This window comes from Eutrigla gurnardus (genome assembly GCF_963514095.1).
Source record: "Eutrigla gurnardus genome assembly, chromosome: 14".
In the NCBI taxonomy this organism is placed as follows: Eukaryota; Metazoa; Chordata; class Actinopteri; order Perciformes; family Triglidae; genus Eutrigla; species Eutrigla gurnardus.
Genome location: NC_139937.1, coordinates 23113834 through 23130283, shown reverse-complemented (window position 1 = coordinate 23130283; position 16450 = coordinate 23113834). Strand labels below are relative to the sequence as shown.

General features: G+C 44.6%; 1 protein-coding gene across 1 annotated transcript; it reads left to right on the top strand.

Annotated features, from left to right (window-relative positions):
• The first annotated feature begins 4414 nt into the window (after window positions 1-4414).
• mex3a (mex-3 RNA binding family member A) lies at window positions 4415-16070 on the top strand. Its single transcript, XM_084026052.1, has 2 exons — window positions 4415-5071; window positions 8438-16070. The coding sequence occupies exons 1-2, from the start codon at window positions 4636-4638 to the stop codon at window positions 9577-9579; spliced, it is 1578 nt and encodes a 525-aa protein (XP_083882178.1). The 5' UTR covers window positions 4415-4635; the 3' UTR covers window positions 9580-16070.
• Window positions 16071-16450: the final 380 nt, after the last annotated feature.

Sequence of the window (16450 nt, the reverse complement as noted above, 5' to 3'; positions counted from 1 at the left end):
ACTTGAGAAAATAAAACAAATAAAAATGTACTTAAAGTATCAAAAATACTCAGAAGGGCCCTTTGAAATACCTCAGAATTGTCCTTAATTACACAACACTCGAGTAAATGTATTTAATACTTTCCATCACGCTAATACTACAGTAAAAGCAGAGAAAAATTTAAATTCTAGTACAGTATTGCGTTGATGTACTCAGTTACTTTCCATCAGTGATGTCTGAAGGTGACATTGATGGTCTCTACTTTCTATTTTCTTATTTATCTAATACAAAAAAAACCCAATATCTGAAAGTGAATTAAAGCTGTATTGTGTATAGTTTCAATTTTAGAGCGTGATTCTTACACTGTTATTGAATAATTTTGCAGATTTTTAAAAAACTGCAATCTTTCATTGTGTATGAGTGTAAAAGCAACATTTGATTTAAAATCATAAAAATCAAGGAGAGCTCTTGAGTTCAAAGCTTTCAGGGTGACGTGTGTGAGATCACCGCCGGGCGGGAAGCAGGCGGTGAGGTGAGCCTTGCTCATCACTAGGCGTGTCACTGACTGTACAGCATCAATGTGATTAGAGAGAGAGACGGAGGGGGGAGGGTTGGGGGGAGAGAGGGGGGGTGAGAGATGACCTAATACCCTGTAAAAAGCTATGAAGTCATTCTACCTGACTCATATTCCCAGCTGACACCAGCTCTCCCAATCACAACATCCCAGTGTGTGTGTGTGTGTGTGTGTGTGGTTGTTGTTCAACGATGAGATGTGTGTGTGTGTGTGTGTGTGTGTGTGTGTGTGTGTGTCACCAGCTTCATGCATGTGAGTATTACACAGCAGGTGAGGACACGCTCTACTTGTTTTTGAAAAGATGAAAATACAGACGGAAAAAGTACCGAAGAATCGCAAAATTATTTTTCAGAACTGATTATTAATTTATTAAGTAAATGTATCAAACATTCAAATGTGAAGATTTTTTTTTCTGTTTTTTTTTCTGTTTCATAAAATATATATTTTTTAATTAATATATTTGGTTTCTGGTCAAAACAAGCAGATTTCCAAAGGTCATCTTGGGCTCTAATTTTCCACCGTTTATAGAGAATATGAAAAAATAGATCAATTAATAATGAAATAATCACTGCTGCGTGATCGTTAAAACACAGCCCAACACTGCAACACTTGATATGAAAAGTGGAGATTAGTGCTGTGATTTTTGCTGACTTACCCCCAAAGATGGAACTGATTTTGGGGTGAGAGGGTCACATGCTCTGGGTCCCTGTGTGATGGTCAACCTGCAGGAAATAACAACAGACTGATTTTTTTTTTGCACTTTAAAAGTACTCCTACCTCCCCTTTTCACACTCTGTTTTATGAAACAATTTTTATTTAGTATTTTATTATATCATCATGTGCAGTCTCGTGTCGCTGCTGCTCCGGTCTGTTTTCTCCACAGTGGAAAAAGCTGACAACAAGTAAAAAACAAACACAAACGAGCAAACAAATAAAAAGTACCACCACCACCACCACCAAAAAAAAAAGAAAGTAAATCGAGGAAGGAAAACCCCAAACACAAAGTGGCGTCTGGATTCAGAGTTTCATCTGGTCAGCTGACTGACTTCAGGGCTCTCGTCAGCTCATGAGCACAAGATGTGGTATCATTTGCATGAGGTCTTACATCATCCCCGAGAGCCCGCTCGCTATGGCATCAGCACGTGGTGCTCAGCCAACATGTCCCCTTTGTGCCTCGCACAAGCCTCATTCAAGTGACAGCGTGGGGCACCAGCAAAGTCCTGAAAAGGACATCTGGCCCGTGGAAGTCACAGGGACGTCCTTTCTGGACCTTCAGACGGGTCTTTACGGGCCCGTTGGAGGCGTACAGACACTCTCCATAGGTGGAAGCGGTATTTGCATTGGGGCTTTTGGACAAAGAGGTTTGGTCGTGTCTCTGCGGCACAGTAAACCACAGCAACTCCCCAAAGATGCCAGTCAGCCTTTCATCAAGGAGGGAGGGGAGGGAGGGGGAGGGAGGGGGGAGAAAAGGAAAAAAAAAGAGAAACAGCACTACTGTGACGACCAGATGGTCAAGATCATTGAGGGTTTTTTTTTTTTTTTTATGTGCAAGTAACATGACCTCAGCACTCTGGGTTTCACAAGTATCCCGCAGCTAACACACACACACACACACACACACACACACACACACGTGTGCAAAACCCAATTGTAGCCCACAGCTATAGACGGTGAGACCTGAATGAAAACCAGACCTGCTGTGGTCCATTCAGAGCACAGAAGACCGTTTAGTTCAGGGGTCACAAAGGTTACGCGGTGCAACAGCTTCACCGATCAGGACTCCACATCAAAACTCACACATCCAGCCAGAGAAGGGTGTGTCAAGGCGAGGCAGGGGGTGAGAAGGGGGGGGGGAACACTATCCTAGATCCATGCTTTTTATTGATTGGGACTCTGGACTCCCAGAAGGCCCCTTTTAATGGAAATCCAGATGATCTCTTGGACACACAGGCATTAGAGGAGAGGCCGGAGCGTTGCTCTAACCCAATCCTCTGGCCTCTTCACTGGGTGGGGTTGGCACCTGAGACCACCCTCTGGTCCTCCATGCATCACGCAATCCTGTCCTGCTTTAAAACATATATATATATATTATTGGATGGAGTGGGATGTCACACCAGGACTCTCCCTGTGGGTTCTCATCTGCAACAACCCCCTCAGGGAGTGAACCCCCCACCCTGACTGGCACCCAGAGAGCCGGCGTCTAGACTGTGATTATGCACCCGCTCTATATTTCTGCTACCATTTGTTGTTTTTTTTGTGTGCGCTTGTTTTCATGTATTATTGCAATGTGTATATTGTTGCTATTTTCAGATGCTGCTGGTGTTTGAACATGTTTGCGATCACATTGTTTCCTCTGTTCTATGTGTTGTTAAAAAGCAGAAGGCGTTCTCACTAGAAAATGCTAAAATATTCATGCTGAGTCTCTTAAGAGTCACATGTACTCAAATCTGTCATATAAGCCAAATGGAAATGTGTGTTTTAGTGTGTGTGTGTGTGTGTGTGTGTGTGTGGGTTGGGGGCACTGAGATAATGGGGAATAATAAATTGAATTAAATGGATGGGGTTAAAATGTACAAGTTATCTACAGGGTGAATCCAACACCTCCTTTGGGAGCGTGAAGCAAAAAAAAAAAAAAAAAAAAACACACATCAAGAGATTTTCATATCACAGCAATTTCAATATCAGTGAATATAAAAGTTGAGTGTTTTGTTGGGAAGGGGGGAAATAAACAATAACAAACGTTGAAGCAAGAGGAGCATTTCATGCTTTGCAGGCTAATCAGAATTTACAACTCAAGTCAAGAAAACAATGATGTCACAAATGTACTGTAAATAAACGGGGGAGCCTTTAAATTCCCCCAGATTTTGAATGAAGGTGAATGGAAGTTACTTTGCTACCTGTTCGGGGGTGGGGTGGGGAGGGGGAGAAACGCACGGATGTAAATTCATTCTCATATTATGATTATGGTTATGGTTATGACTGCAGGTTTGGAGTCTTTGTGTTGTACTACAAGCATGCCGTCAGGCGTGGTTTCTGTCGAGGACATCTTGGGGAGTATCGGTTCTTTGTTCACCGGGGCTGCTGCTGCTGCAAACCCTTGTTTTTTTTTTATTTAACGGGAAATGTGCGAGCTTTTTTTTCTGATGGTCCCCCCGCTGCATAGGGTCTGCAACGCCTGTCTGACAACTCCCTTTCTCCTCCTCGTATACCCCCCCCTCAGACACCCTCTTTCCCTCCTATACATAACATCCTCATGCGCAACGGCGCCGGAGACAACAACGCGGTGACCTGCAGCAAAGCACGGCTACATAGAGGTGGGCGGACCCCCCCCACCCCCCCTCCAAACCCTCCCCAAAAAAATGTCACAAACTCCTTTACTCCCAAACATTTCATATCAGATGGTCCACGATCCTCATGATAAATCGCAGGAGCTGTTTCTGTTTTTTTTTTTTTTTTTTGTGGGTCTCTTAATGATAAAGTTGACATCATCGTTTTCAGCGGCAGCGGCAGACGACCATGTGCGCACCGCGCGGGCAGCTTCCGACACGCAACTGTTTACATCCTGGATGGATATTCTTACATAAGTCGCACAAAAACAAAAAAATACGCTGTTTAGATTTTTTTTCCCGCTGCGGCGGCGGTGGAGGAGAGTGAACGGGAGCTACACGATGAGGTATTTCTTCCGTTTTTTTTTTTTTTTTTTTTGTTGGAGCTCGAGTCGGGATGCCACGGGTTTGGGAACCTGAGACGGAATGGTACAACGGGAGGGCGGCTCGTTTTGTCTCGGGCGGAGGAGGAGGGGGGGGCTGAGTAAACCAGACTGGGTGGAGCAACGCCATCGCCCGCCCCATCTATCGTGCAGACGGCCTTGTGTCCCGTTCGCCCGGAGCTTGGGTCGGCGAGAGACTACCGTGCTTGACGGTCTGGCGGATAGAGAGAGAAAGGGGGGCCGGTCTATGGGAGGGACTAGCGCAAAAGGGGGGAATCGGAAGGAGGAGGGGGCGAGGAGGAGGAGGCGGCACGGGTGCTGTTTCTCCAGTCTCTTTCCCCTGTCTTTGTCTCACACACTCTTTTGTTAGCCATGCCTAGCCTGCTGGTTCTAGCAGGGATCATGGAGAAAAACGGGGGCTACGCCGGGGATCTGGCCGGCTCCGGCTTCGGAGGCGAAGGTCTCCTCGTGCCGCCCGACGAGGAGGAAGACGACTCCCGTGCCCTCAGGGTCGCGCTGGGCCAGTTGTCTCTGCTGGGGCTCGGGGAAGGCGAGGACGGCGGCGGAGCCCCAACAACGGGAGTACAGGACCGGAGTAACAATAACAACAACCACCACAACCACACGAACAGCGTCGGCGGCGGCGGCGTCGGCGGCGTTGGGGACGCGGCGATCCTGCAAGGCAAGAGCAAGTTGTGCGCCCTGTACGAGAGCTCCTCAAGTGAGACGAAGGGACGAGGCTGCAACATAACAGAATGCGTCCCAGTGCCCAGCTCTGAACATGTGGCCGAAATAGTGGGGAGACAAGGTAAACCGCTGGCTTGCAAAATTATTTCCATCCCCGCAAAAAAACTTGTGCTTTCATCCCGCTAACAGTGCTGCATTATCCGCGCCGTGCTCCCCCCTTGTCTTTCTTTTTTTTTGTTCCCTAACTGTTACCTGGTGTTATTTGACAAAGAAAAGGGAGTGGTGTGTGTGTGTGTGCTCGTGTTTTTTTTTTTTTTTTTTTTTGTACTCCCCCGAGGCATCAGCCTCCCACTTTTTCTTTTTTTCTCCTCCTTTGCTAGCAAGTTCTCGTGGTCTCATCATTACACTCATGCATTGGAAACAAGTCGCGCTTTTTTGTGTTTATTTTTTGGGGGAGTGAATTTTGCACGAGAGAGAGAGAGCACCCCCTCCCTCTCCCTCCTCACACACACACACACACACACACACACACACACACACACACACACACACACACACACACACACACACACACACACACACGTTCCCCTCCCCGGAGCGAATTATTCTACATCCACGCCATCAATGTCAAGCGCACAGACGCACACTGGAGCACGGAGAGCACTTGCTTCCTTTGTCGTCTGAGACGCGCCAGACTGTTCAAAAAAAAAAAAAAAAAAAAAAAAAAAGGGGGCAACGTGCAGCTGGCGAGGAGAGGAATGTCTCTCACTTTGAATCGATGCCTTTTAGAAAATCACACACAAAAAAACACTAAAAAGAAACACGTTTTTTGGGTTGGAAATGCGTCTCCAGAAATCCATCCAGCTCGTTGTTTATGTCGCGCACTGCCCCACTGACACAATTGGACAAAAGAAGCGTGGTCCACTCGTGTTTTCTTTCTCCTCCTCCTCCTCTAAAACGAGGGGAGTTGGAAAGTTCAATTCTAGACACGTTACAGATGATTTCTTACAGTTAGAGGTTGTTTTTTTTTATTCCAAATTGAACAAAGAGCTGAAGTTGAGTGACAGCAGCTGTCAAACAAAGGTGTGAAAGTCAGGAGGGGAGGGGATGGGCGATTTAACAGTGTTGTGGCCTTAAAAGGGTGACTCAGCGAGAAGTTGGGTGTCCCTTAAATAATTTGATTAAAATAAAAATATTATAATTTGTGCTTATTTGCATTAAAATGTTCAATCGAGCCAAGTATTCATGCACACGCGCCCCGAAGTAGTTTTTTTGTTGTTTAAGTCGATTTGTTTTCCATCCTCCAGCTCGGTGGTGTTGTTGGTGTTTGTGTGGCTGCACCCATTGTTAAGTGTTTGTGATCAGCCCATGGGTGAGAGGGGCAGCAACACACACACACACACACAAACAACAACAAAAAAACACAACAAGGACCGGGACAGAAGGGCAGCGTAGCATCTTAAAAAAGCTGAATGGGAGTCACGCCTTGGAGCTCAACACAAGGGGCTCCTCATGAGCCCCACTCCACTGCACACTCTCAATACCACATGGTCGCCTGTCAGGAGAGGGAAGGGATGGGGAGGGTGGGTGGTAGTGGTGGTGGTGGGGGGGCGAGGGAAGTACAAAGACTGCAGGGTGGGTGAGGTACCATCAAGCAAATCCTGATTTATTGCACGAGGAAAACAAAAAAACAGGAGTAATATCACAACGGGCTTCAGGGGAGTTGAGATGGCTTCCCCCTTCTTCCTCTTCTTTTTTTTTACCAATACGCCCCCTTTCTTGTCTCTGCTTCTGCTGTGGTGATGTGGATTTAGTTTTGTGCTGCTAAGTGCCCCTTGTCTCCCACTGCGGCTCCCATTCTTTACTCTGAAGTGTAAGTTTTGAATTTTAATGGGGGTAACCGAAGACAGCCGGAGGGTGGATCCAGTGAGCACGAGTGCAGCGAGAGGGCCCTTTCGCCTTGGCCGAGAAGAAGTGGTGATTTTATTTTGGGGGGGTTTGAGATGAGCTGCTTTTGATTCAGGCCCTTCGTTAGATGGCACGTTGCACACGCCCCCCTTGTTCTCGGCAGCGTAGCGCATGGCGCCACGGAGAAAAGGGCTGGATGTGGATTTTTCCTCCTGTCAAGAGTCACGGGGCGTTTGATTCCCGAAGATGCCGGTGTGCACCTCCTTTCTGGTTGATCCTCGGATCGAGGGTGGGCTTTGTTTTCAGTGGCCAAATACATTTCTCTCCATTGACCTTTCATTTCTAGATGCGGTTAATTAATTGTCTGTTTTGTGTTGACTGACGATTCTTCAATTGGGGGAATTCATTTGGACAAATTAAAGGTGCAACGTAGTTTGAGGAAAAAGGAACTTGGCAATAGCTTCTCTGAGCCTCGGTGGCATAGAAGAGGTCTATTAGGGCTAATATAAGGCAGTGGCCACAAAGGGCACTTTCAGATTTTGGATAGCAATACAAAAACCATCAGAGCGTCGCTATCCTTCTGTCCGTACGTCTGGTCCCCGAGAAGTAAGTGTTCCTGAACAAAGTGGGCCTTTTTAGGAGCATTAGAGTGACGTCCGTCCTCAACTCGGGGTGTCTTTGAACCCTTTTAAACCTGCCGCTGTGGTTTTGGGGGTTAGGTAACGCAATGGTGTGCTGTGTGATCTGAGGGTAAGATGAGCTCTAGATCTGAACAGATGCCCGAAGGCCCGTCGTTTGTCTGAAGAGATGCAGAGGAGAGAGTTTAAGTCATCGATAAACGTGGACGTCTTAATGAGCTGTCCGAGTCTCTGAATGAAAACTGACCCAAGAAATGCCTGATGCGTTCTTCATCGGGTGTAACACAAAGCCAGCGTTCTCACCCATGTTCCTTCTTGACCTCAAACGATCCTCCCTAAACAATTACTGATTTACTTAGAATTTGTCCGTCCCATTACAGCGTCAGGTAAATTGTCATGAAATAGCATTAACCTGCACTCTCTTGCATTGAGACTCTGCCTTAAAAGCACTTATTAGAACAAACTATTACAGTCTGACCTGAAAACAGGGCAGACGTAGAGCAACACATGGGGAATCAAAGCGTATGTGCGTTGACTAGTGTCTCGTAAGTTCAAGGTGAGGTCATGAAGTGATCGACTTTGCTGTGACTCTTCCTGCCCTCCGGAAACAGTCAATACCTCTGCACCACCCATGTGTCTCTCATCAAGATGTGCTTCTGATTTAGAGCTAATAAATAAGTGCACCGAATAGGTAGACCCGTGCTTAAGTGCGCAGAACCCCATAAATCATGGCAATTACCCCGTGTATCCTTCACCAGTAAAAACCTGCAACACATTAAGGTAAACTGGTCATAATTGGGGAATAAATCAGAATTTTGAGGGGGCTTGTAAGCTCATGTTGATAACAAAGTGCATTCTCACCGTTTGAACTTGATTCGCAAGTCTGTAAAAATTGCAACTGATGCACCATATTTACTTCTTTTATTCTGTTGACTCTGCAGGTTGCAAGATCAAAGCCCTGCGGGCCAAGACCAACACCTACATCAAGACCCCGGTTCGAGGAGAGGAGCCCGTGTTCCTGATCACCGGCCGGAAGGAGGACGTCGCGCTGGCCCGCCGTGAAATCATCTCCGCCGCGGAGCACTTCTCCATGCTCCGCGCCTCCCGCAACAAGCTGGGGGTGTCCTTTAGCGGCTCCCCGCCCACACCTTTGCCAGGTCAGACCACCATTCAGGTGAGAGTGCCATACCGCGTCGTGGGGCTGGTAGTGGGGCCTAAAGGCTCCACCATCAAACGCATCCAGCAGCAAACCTGCACGTACATCGTCACGCCCAGTCGAGACCGCGACCCCGTCTTTGAGATCACCGGGTCGCCGAGCAACGCCGAGAGGGCCCGCGAGGAGATCGAAGCACACATCGCCTTCCGAACGGGAGGCCTGCACGACCACAACAACGAGAACGACTGTCTGGGGCCGAACGGCGGGAGCAGCCCAGTGGGCAGCACCGGTGGTCTGGAGAGCCGGCTACAGCAGGTGTGGGGGCTGCAGGGGGGCCAGCGCAAACCTCTCACCAGCAGCTACCGCCAGAACTTCTCAGATGCCATGGTCGGCGGGGGAGGGGGAGGCGAGGGAGGGGGAATCTACAACAAGAGCAACTTCTCCAGCACCGGAGAGAAGCCGTGCTCTTATTTTGGATCAGAGGGTACCCAGAGCTGGGGCGACCCAGACTACCCCAAACAGGTGGCCTTCTACGCCCAGCAGCGGTCCAAGAGCTTCGGAGGCCTCCCGCTCCCCCTGACCAGACTCTCCCCTGGCTTACCCGAGTCCTGCGGAGGCAACAACAACTCTTCAGTCACCAGCATTGTGCCCGTGTCCGGCTCACCTCATGCCCAGGCCCGCCGCGCCCACAGTGAGCCCACCTCAGCCGGCGAGGGCTTCCCGGGCCGTCTGCCAGTGCCGGACTCGCCACCGGCCACTGTGCGGGACTGCATGACCTGCTTTGAAAGCAAAGTGACGGCTGCCTTGGTGCCCTGTGGCCATAACCTCTTCTGCATGGAGTGTGCCATCCGAATCTGTGAGCTCAACCACCCGGAGTGCCCAGTGTGCCACACCCAGGTCACACAGGCCATCCGAATATTCTCTTAAGGAACCACATCAGTTTTTATCATTAGTTTTGTCAGTGTTTGTTCAATAATTATTTACGGTTATTATGATTATTATTATTATAATACACATTTTTGTTTTTCAGAAAATTTACAAACAATCAAGCAGATATTTTAGAAGGCACTGCTTGCTTTACTAAAAAGTATAAGAAATATTTTTAAGTTTTTCTTTTATATATATATATGCATATATATTTTATAAAAGTTTTGTTTATAAGAGAAGTATAGTACCTTGCATTTTCAGTTTTTTGACTGCTGCTGTTTTTCATTCATGAATCACAGTGTAGGCAGAGGTAGACAGTAATGTGAACATTTTATTATTCAAATTTTATTTTACCATGAAGTGGGTTTATATCGAAGGAAGAAGATGATTGTTGAGGTACCCAATCTGCACCTGACTGACCCAGAAAGTCAATGTTGTTATTAGAAGGAGAAAGGAAAAAAAAAAAAACGTAGAATTGTCATTGCACCTTACAATCATCTTGGTCTAAAATAGGATTTCAATCATACCTTGAAATTTCGGGAGTTGACGTGAAGGTGAATTCAGCCTTTTCAGTTTTACTGTGATTGTGCTTTGATTTAATTGGTCCAAAAGAGATATTAATTTCTCGCAAAAAGGAAAATGTGAAAAGATTGGTTCGAGTCAAAGCCCAATTGTTATGAATACAAAAGACGGCCCCCTTATTTCATTCTTATACCCTTTTTAAAGTCTTATAAAAAACCAGATCGATGCTTAAAAGGAATAGGACATTGCATCATTTATTTATGGTAATTGGTTGCATTTTTTATTGGTGTCGTCATTCACGGAGACAAGATGAAAGTTGTATGAAGTATCAGTAAAAAAAAAAAAATTCTTTCCAGTAGCCATTGATTACACTCTGGTCACTGCAGTTTGTTGAAAAGATTCGGTAATGCTTGCTCCTCGTGGCACTTGAAAAGCATGTGGTTCCTCGGTTGGCTTAAAGCACTGATTTAATTTGTGAGGCCGAAAGCCTTGGAATTCATCCAGTTGGCTAGTTCTCGATATCTGTCTCCCCAATGGACTTGTTTCAAAGCCACCTTAACCGCGCTTTATTGTCTCGCGTGGTCATTTGGCCACAGTCGCTGAACGATATAGGACACAGCGAGAGCTCCAGTCAACAAGCATCTCTCCGAGGTGTGCACTGTAAATAAAGAGGAGAATTAGTGCGTGGACAGAAGCCGAGCACAAAACTGTAAAAATGTTTCCTGAATCAGCAGCGGACCCAGATTAAAATAGTTGACACTGTAAAAATACAGAGTCCCAAATCAGTAATCCTTCCTCCCCGTCCCCAACAGCATTATGTGTGAGCTCCGAGGGGGCCAGCTGTCTCCCTTGTAATTAGCAGAGCTGTACTGGAGCAGGTGTTTCATGGCACACTGTAGCTGTGACCCCCAAGTTGGAGGTCTCGTCTAGCCCCCTTTCTTTCTCTCCCTTTCTTTGGGAGTGGCTTTTATGCCTCCCCCCTGCTTGTGGTTTGATCGGTTTGCTTTTTTTGGAAGGCCTCTCCGAGCGGGACTGCATTGTCTGGGCCCCCGGTAGCGGCGTGGGGCTGCGGAGTGCTCGGACACGGCCTGGATCCACTCATTGATAATTAGGCAAATGGGCTGGTCCAGGTGCGGACCGTGTGGGGGTCTCTGGAGCCCTGCTTTGGGTGGGGGCGAGCCCCCTTACTGCCCCGCCCCGCTGCTGCAAGCACAGAGGGGGCTGGATGGTCTGGATGCAGCTGGGCGAATAGGACCCCCTCCTTCCACTCCCTCTTGCCCCTTCCTCCCCCCCTTTCCTCTCCTTTTCTGCTGCTCTGAGCCATCCCTACTGGGGAGAGGGGGGGCCTCTTTTGTCCCAAAACAACACACACAATCTGAAAGACACTAGCTGGATTTGGGCACTGCAAAAAAAAAAAAAGAAATCCATCATCGAGCCCAGTTACCTGTTAACCCCTCCAGTTACCTGATTACATCATTTTTTCTGCACACCCCTTTTTCCAAATAGTAACAAAAACGCCGTTCACCTCCAAAAAGATGACGTGATCTTGTCACACGGGGGTGTGCAGCGTTTACTCCCCCCTCCACTCCCGCCTCTCCCGACAGCACCGCCCTGAAATTTGGATGGGGTTCTGTTTGTGTGACAGTGCCAGAGCAGATCGTGTCAGCTCGCTACTGTATGGGACATCCTGCAGCTGCCCCTTCACTATGGACGCCCGGGCTCCAGCCAATGGCAGACCCCCCCCCCCCCCCCCCCCACCACTCCTCTCTCCCTCGCTTTGAGCTTCCAGAATGAAATCAGACAATTGTAATTGACAGGAAAGCAGAGGAAACGCCCCATTTAACCAGCTCTCATGCTGAATCAAATTACACACCCTCTGCGTCTGCCTTAGCCCCAGCCTGGGGATTTCTGAGGGCTAGAGGAGAGCGGATGGGGGTAGGGATTAAAGCTGTTGAATGATAGTAGGGGTAGAGGGGAGGGATTCATTTTGGCTGGAGTCAGAGACAAGTATGCCCCCCCCCCAAAAAAAACTGCATCTAGCAATTTGAGTGATCATTCAAGTCCTGCAGCGAGGTTTTAAGTTGCTGACATGTGGGCCAGCGGTGATGATGGAACATCTCTTGTGCATCGGAGGAACGTTTCAACTCGGCTTCTGTCTTCCCCCCAAAAAATAGCAGTTAAAGCTTGTGTCTTCCAGGATGCAAAGCCCCTCCTTTTTAAAAAACAACATGAAGCAGACCGCTCACTCGCATGATGTGTGTGGACCGCAGGAAAAAAAAGCACCACACTCGCAAAATGAGAAAGTTAAAAAAAAGTACCCCGAAATCTATCAGATGTAGAAATAAAGAATAGATATGATTTTTTTATGGATGGAGAAATTGCACAGTGGTTTTTGGCATAAGCTTTCAATGTCAAATTCAAAAGGCAGTTATGACACTGTTCCTTGAACTTAGTATTTTATTTTTGTTTATTTTGTGTTCTGCCTTAATATTTTGTATTAAAATATTGCCATCGCTTTTTGTTGGCGTACAAGGTAGCAACTGGCCTTTGGTAGTACCGCCCCTCCCCCTAAAAAAAAAAAAAAAACAGCTTTTTAAAGTACTTATTTTTGGAGCAAAGAATGTGAATCAAACTGCTTGGGTGGGGATTTATATGGGATTCAGGAAATTAGGCTCTTCAAACACTTTACTTAAAATATAGAGTAAAGCACCTTATTACAAAACATGCGCATTTGATTAATACCAAACCGACCACTGATGGTGAAATACATTTCATAGAATTTGAAAGACATGCACATAAGGATTCCCTATCATTTTTTTATTATTATTATTATTTTTTTAATCTTTTCGTATTATGGTGGTTCTTGTTATTCTTAATACTAAAGTAGTACTAGTGGTAATTTTGGGAGACCTCTCATCCATTCAGTCGATGCTGATGACTTGGTTGAGTTTTGCACTGGTTTGATGAAGAGAGGGCTTATTGGAGATTCTCCCCGTTTAGACGCTGTATAAGTTAAGGAGTATTGTACTTTATGGGAAAAGCACTCTTGAGCATCTATGTAAATACGGTTATGTGTATCGGTTATGAACATCCAGACAAAGGCCCGCTTAAAAGTGAGGTTTTGATTTTATTTTTTACGAGCTGGGGGTGTCATCGTCAATGCTTTTCGGGCGAACGGAATTCAAAATGTCTCTTTGAGTTTTTAGGGAGAGTAAATCTTTTATATATGCGTCCCATCATCCCTTTTGGACTATAATAGTATATTAGATAGATCCATACATTTTAAGAAATATTATTTAAACTGATTAACTTAGTATTCCATCCAAATATATAGATAAGAAATTAACCAGACACTACTATAAACTGTAAGAATGAATATCCTTTATGAAGCCGCTGATGTATAAATCCAATCTCGAAAGTAAGAACCGGAGTGAATAGTATGTGTAATAACCCCTAATGAATAAATCTGTTTCTATGTATATTAGGGTGAAAAGCAATAACAGGACTATACTGGGACAATAAACGGAGGAAAGCCTGCTTAGTCAGTTCTTTAAATAATATTCTATTCAGAAATCAACCTCGATTATTAGGATAATACTGTTTAAATAAACAAAACTGTCTTAATATCTGCTTAAATTCCATTATGGATTCATGCCAGTGTAAAAAAAATAATGAATTAATAACAGGATAAGTAATGTGTGTTCATCAGGGTCTTATTATTATTTTTTTTTACGTTTAATATCAATCAGATTACAGGGTGGGTCATGGCAAACTGAAATGATGAGATGGGGATTTCTGTGACTTGGAGGAGGGGGGGGGGATCTCACCACGCTGTAAAAAGTGTAAACAAACAAACGGAGCATAAGCACCGAGGTCTGTCATGTTAAGAGGCAGGAAGTGGTGGCTCTGCTGGTGACAGACTGATGTCTGGAACAGCACAGCGGTGAGGAGAGGAGGCGGGACAACAAAACATAACCCCCCCATTACTCCTAGTCAAGTCACACCTGGGCAGACGTGATACTTATATCTTAAGATGATTTCTGCTTACATAGTAATACGTTTCATGGCTCTATTTTATGCTTTTTTTCCTCCACCTGTTATTGATTTTGTTTTTTGATTTGTTTTTAAAGGAAAAAGGTCAAACACAGCCAAAGAACAAACACACAAGCAGAGGACTTATCACTTGAGTTAACTTATTTTAGCGTCAAAATCAACTCTGTTGGAGTTTTTAGCGAAAAAAATCGGGATTATCGAGAAATAATCTCACAGATTGATTCTCTGTTTAACCCAAAAGTCTTACCGCTTCAAATCGATATCTGCAAAATGAAGGCATATCACGTTTCAGTGTTTTGTAAGATTAGTTTGATGCTGCGGAGGCGCCGGTAACGGACTTTACTTCTCCCCAAAGAGAACGGCTTAAAAGCACATCCTGGCACTTACACAGTCACTCCAGTAGTTTTCTATTGTCATGGTTAGGTTGATGGGAGGGAAAAAAACCGTCCAGGCAAACGTCTTAATCTTCCTGAAAAAAAAAACTTGTCCCAAAAGGAGAAGTTTGGATAAAAAACGTCATTTAAAACAGAGTATTGTGTTGACAATGACAATTCAGGCTGATTGACTCACTTTTTAAACGTCCTGAACGAAGAAACAACACTGTGGTTTTAGCTTATATCATTTGGGGAGCCATTAACCGTATCCTTAAGTTTAACTGCATGTTAGTAAAACAAAAAATAGTACAATTAGGTAAGAAAAGTTAAGATCACATAAAGAACTCATCAGCCTGATACCTGAAGTGTATAAAAAAAAGAAGCTTTAAGACGTTTAAAGTGAACATCGGTTTCAAAATCATATATTTACGGCGTAGTTTAACTAAGTGATACATAAAGTTTAATTATGACTCTTAAGGAAACGCTAAAAGTGTAAGTTTCATTTGTCCAACTCACCCAGTATGAAGCCCAGTTTTCTTTTTTGTAATTCAGCGGAGCAGCGAAAAGGGGTGGGGGGTGACTCACAGTGACATTTGATGCATTAAGTTCTTGTTAGTATTATTTTACGATATTGTATTACGCTTACTATTATAGTAATGGTAGAAACTGTTGATGTTTTTATTCTCTTGATATGGAAAAAGGTCTTTATGCATTTTATGTAGAATCCCTTTTAAGGAGTGATAGGAAATCCTTATTTTCAATGGATGCACTTAAGCAATTGTACCAACCTGTCGAAATCACACATTGAGCAAGTTGTGCATTTGAATGTAAAAAAAAAGACAAAAAAAAGAGAGACCACTCAACTCAATGCACTCCTTATTGTTTTGTCAAAATACAAGTGAGCTTTAAGTTTTTGTTTGTTTGTTTTTTTGGGAAAGAATTTGCGACAGGATTTTTCAACTTAGACTATATTTGAGTTCTTCCACATACATTTATAGAAAGTAACTTAAAATGAATAAAAAAAAACATATTACAGTTTCTCAAATCTATTTTGCTAACATGGGTTATTATTTCATAGAAAGCAGAGGAAAAAAAAGTCAGTATCTGGATGTTATTTATGAAAAGTAAAAAAAAAAAAAAATGAAGCAACATATTTATGAGTAACCTCAAGACATTTTGTTTTTTAATTAAAATGACAAGAAGTTAATATATTTCTAAACACAGGGAGGTCAGTTTCTACTAATAAGTAAAAATGAGAAAAGAAGTTTAGAAGTTTTATTTATGAAAGTTATGGACGCTCACCTTTGTTCCACGTACTTCCTGCTCAACGAAGTGAGTGGAACGAGAGTTTCCCTCCATGGCTGAAATTTTAACTTCAGACATGCACTACTTTAACACCGGTGCATTCACAATGGAATAATTACAGAAAATAATATAATATTTTTTAGAATTTGGAGATATTTTAGTCACAGAGCATCAATTTTGTGCCTCAATTATATATTTTTCCTGCATCAGCATTCTTTGTGCAGTGCTGCTTGCTGTTACCCCCCCCACCCCCCCTCAACTAAACCCATGTTACTGACTGAAACGCATTACTCATTTCCTCTGTAATCTAAAAAAAAATAAATCGCTTTTACTTATCAAATATAACATGTTACGACTGCGATGCTTGGAATGAATGAGGCAGCTGTGACCCTCCCGCCAATGGAGGGGGGGGGGGATCACACATTAACTTGTACACACTTTTCATTCATACATTTTTTCTACGTCTACTACTCGGGACAGTTTTGTGATCAATAGTGACAGAGCATAATCAGCTTAAAGGAAGCCTTTTATGGGAGACTTTCCCCCCCTCTAATTAATTAGGTGAAGTGCAAATTGAGCGGAGGCATCTAGGAGAGGACAACAGCGCACTGTGTAGT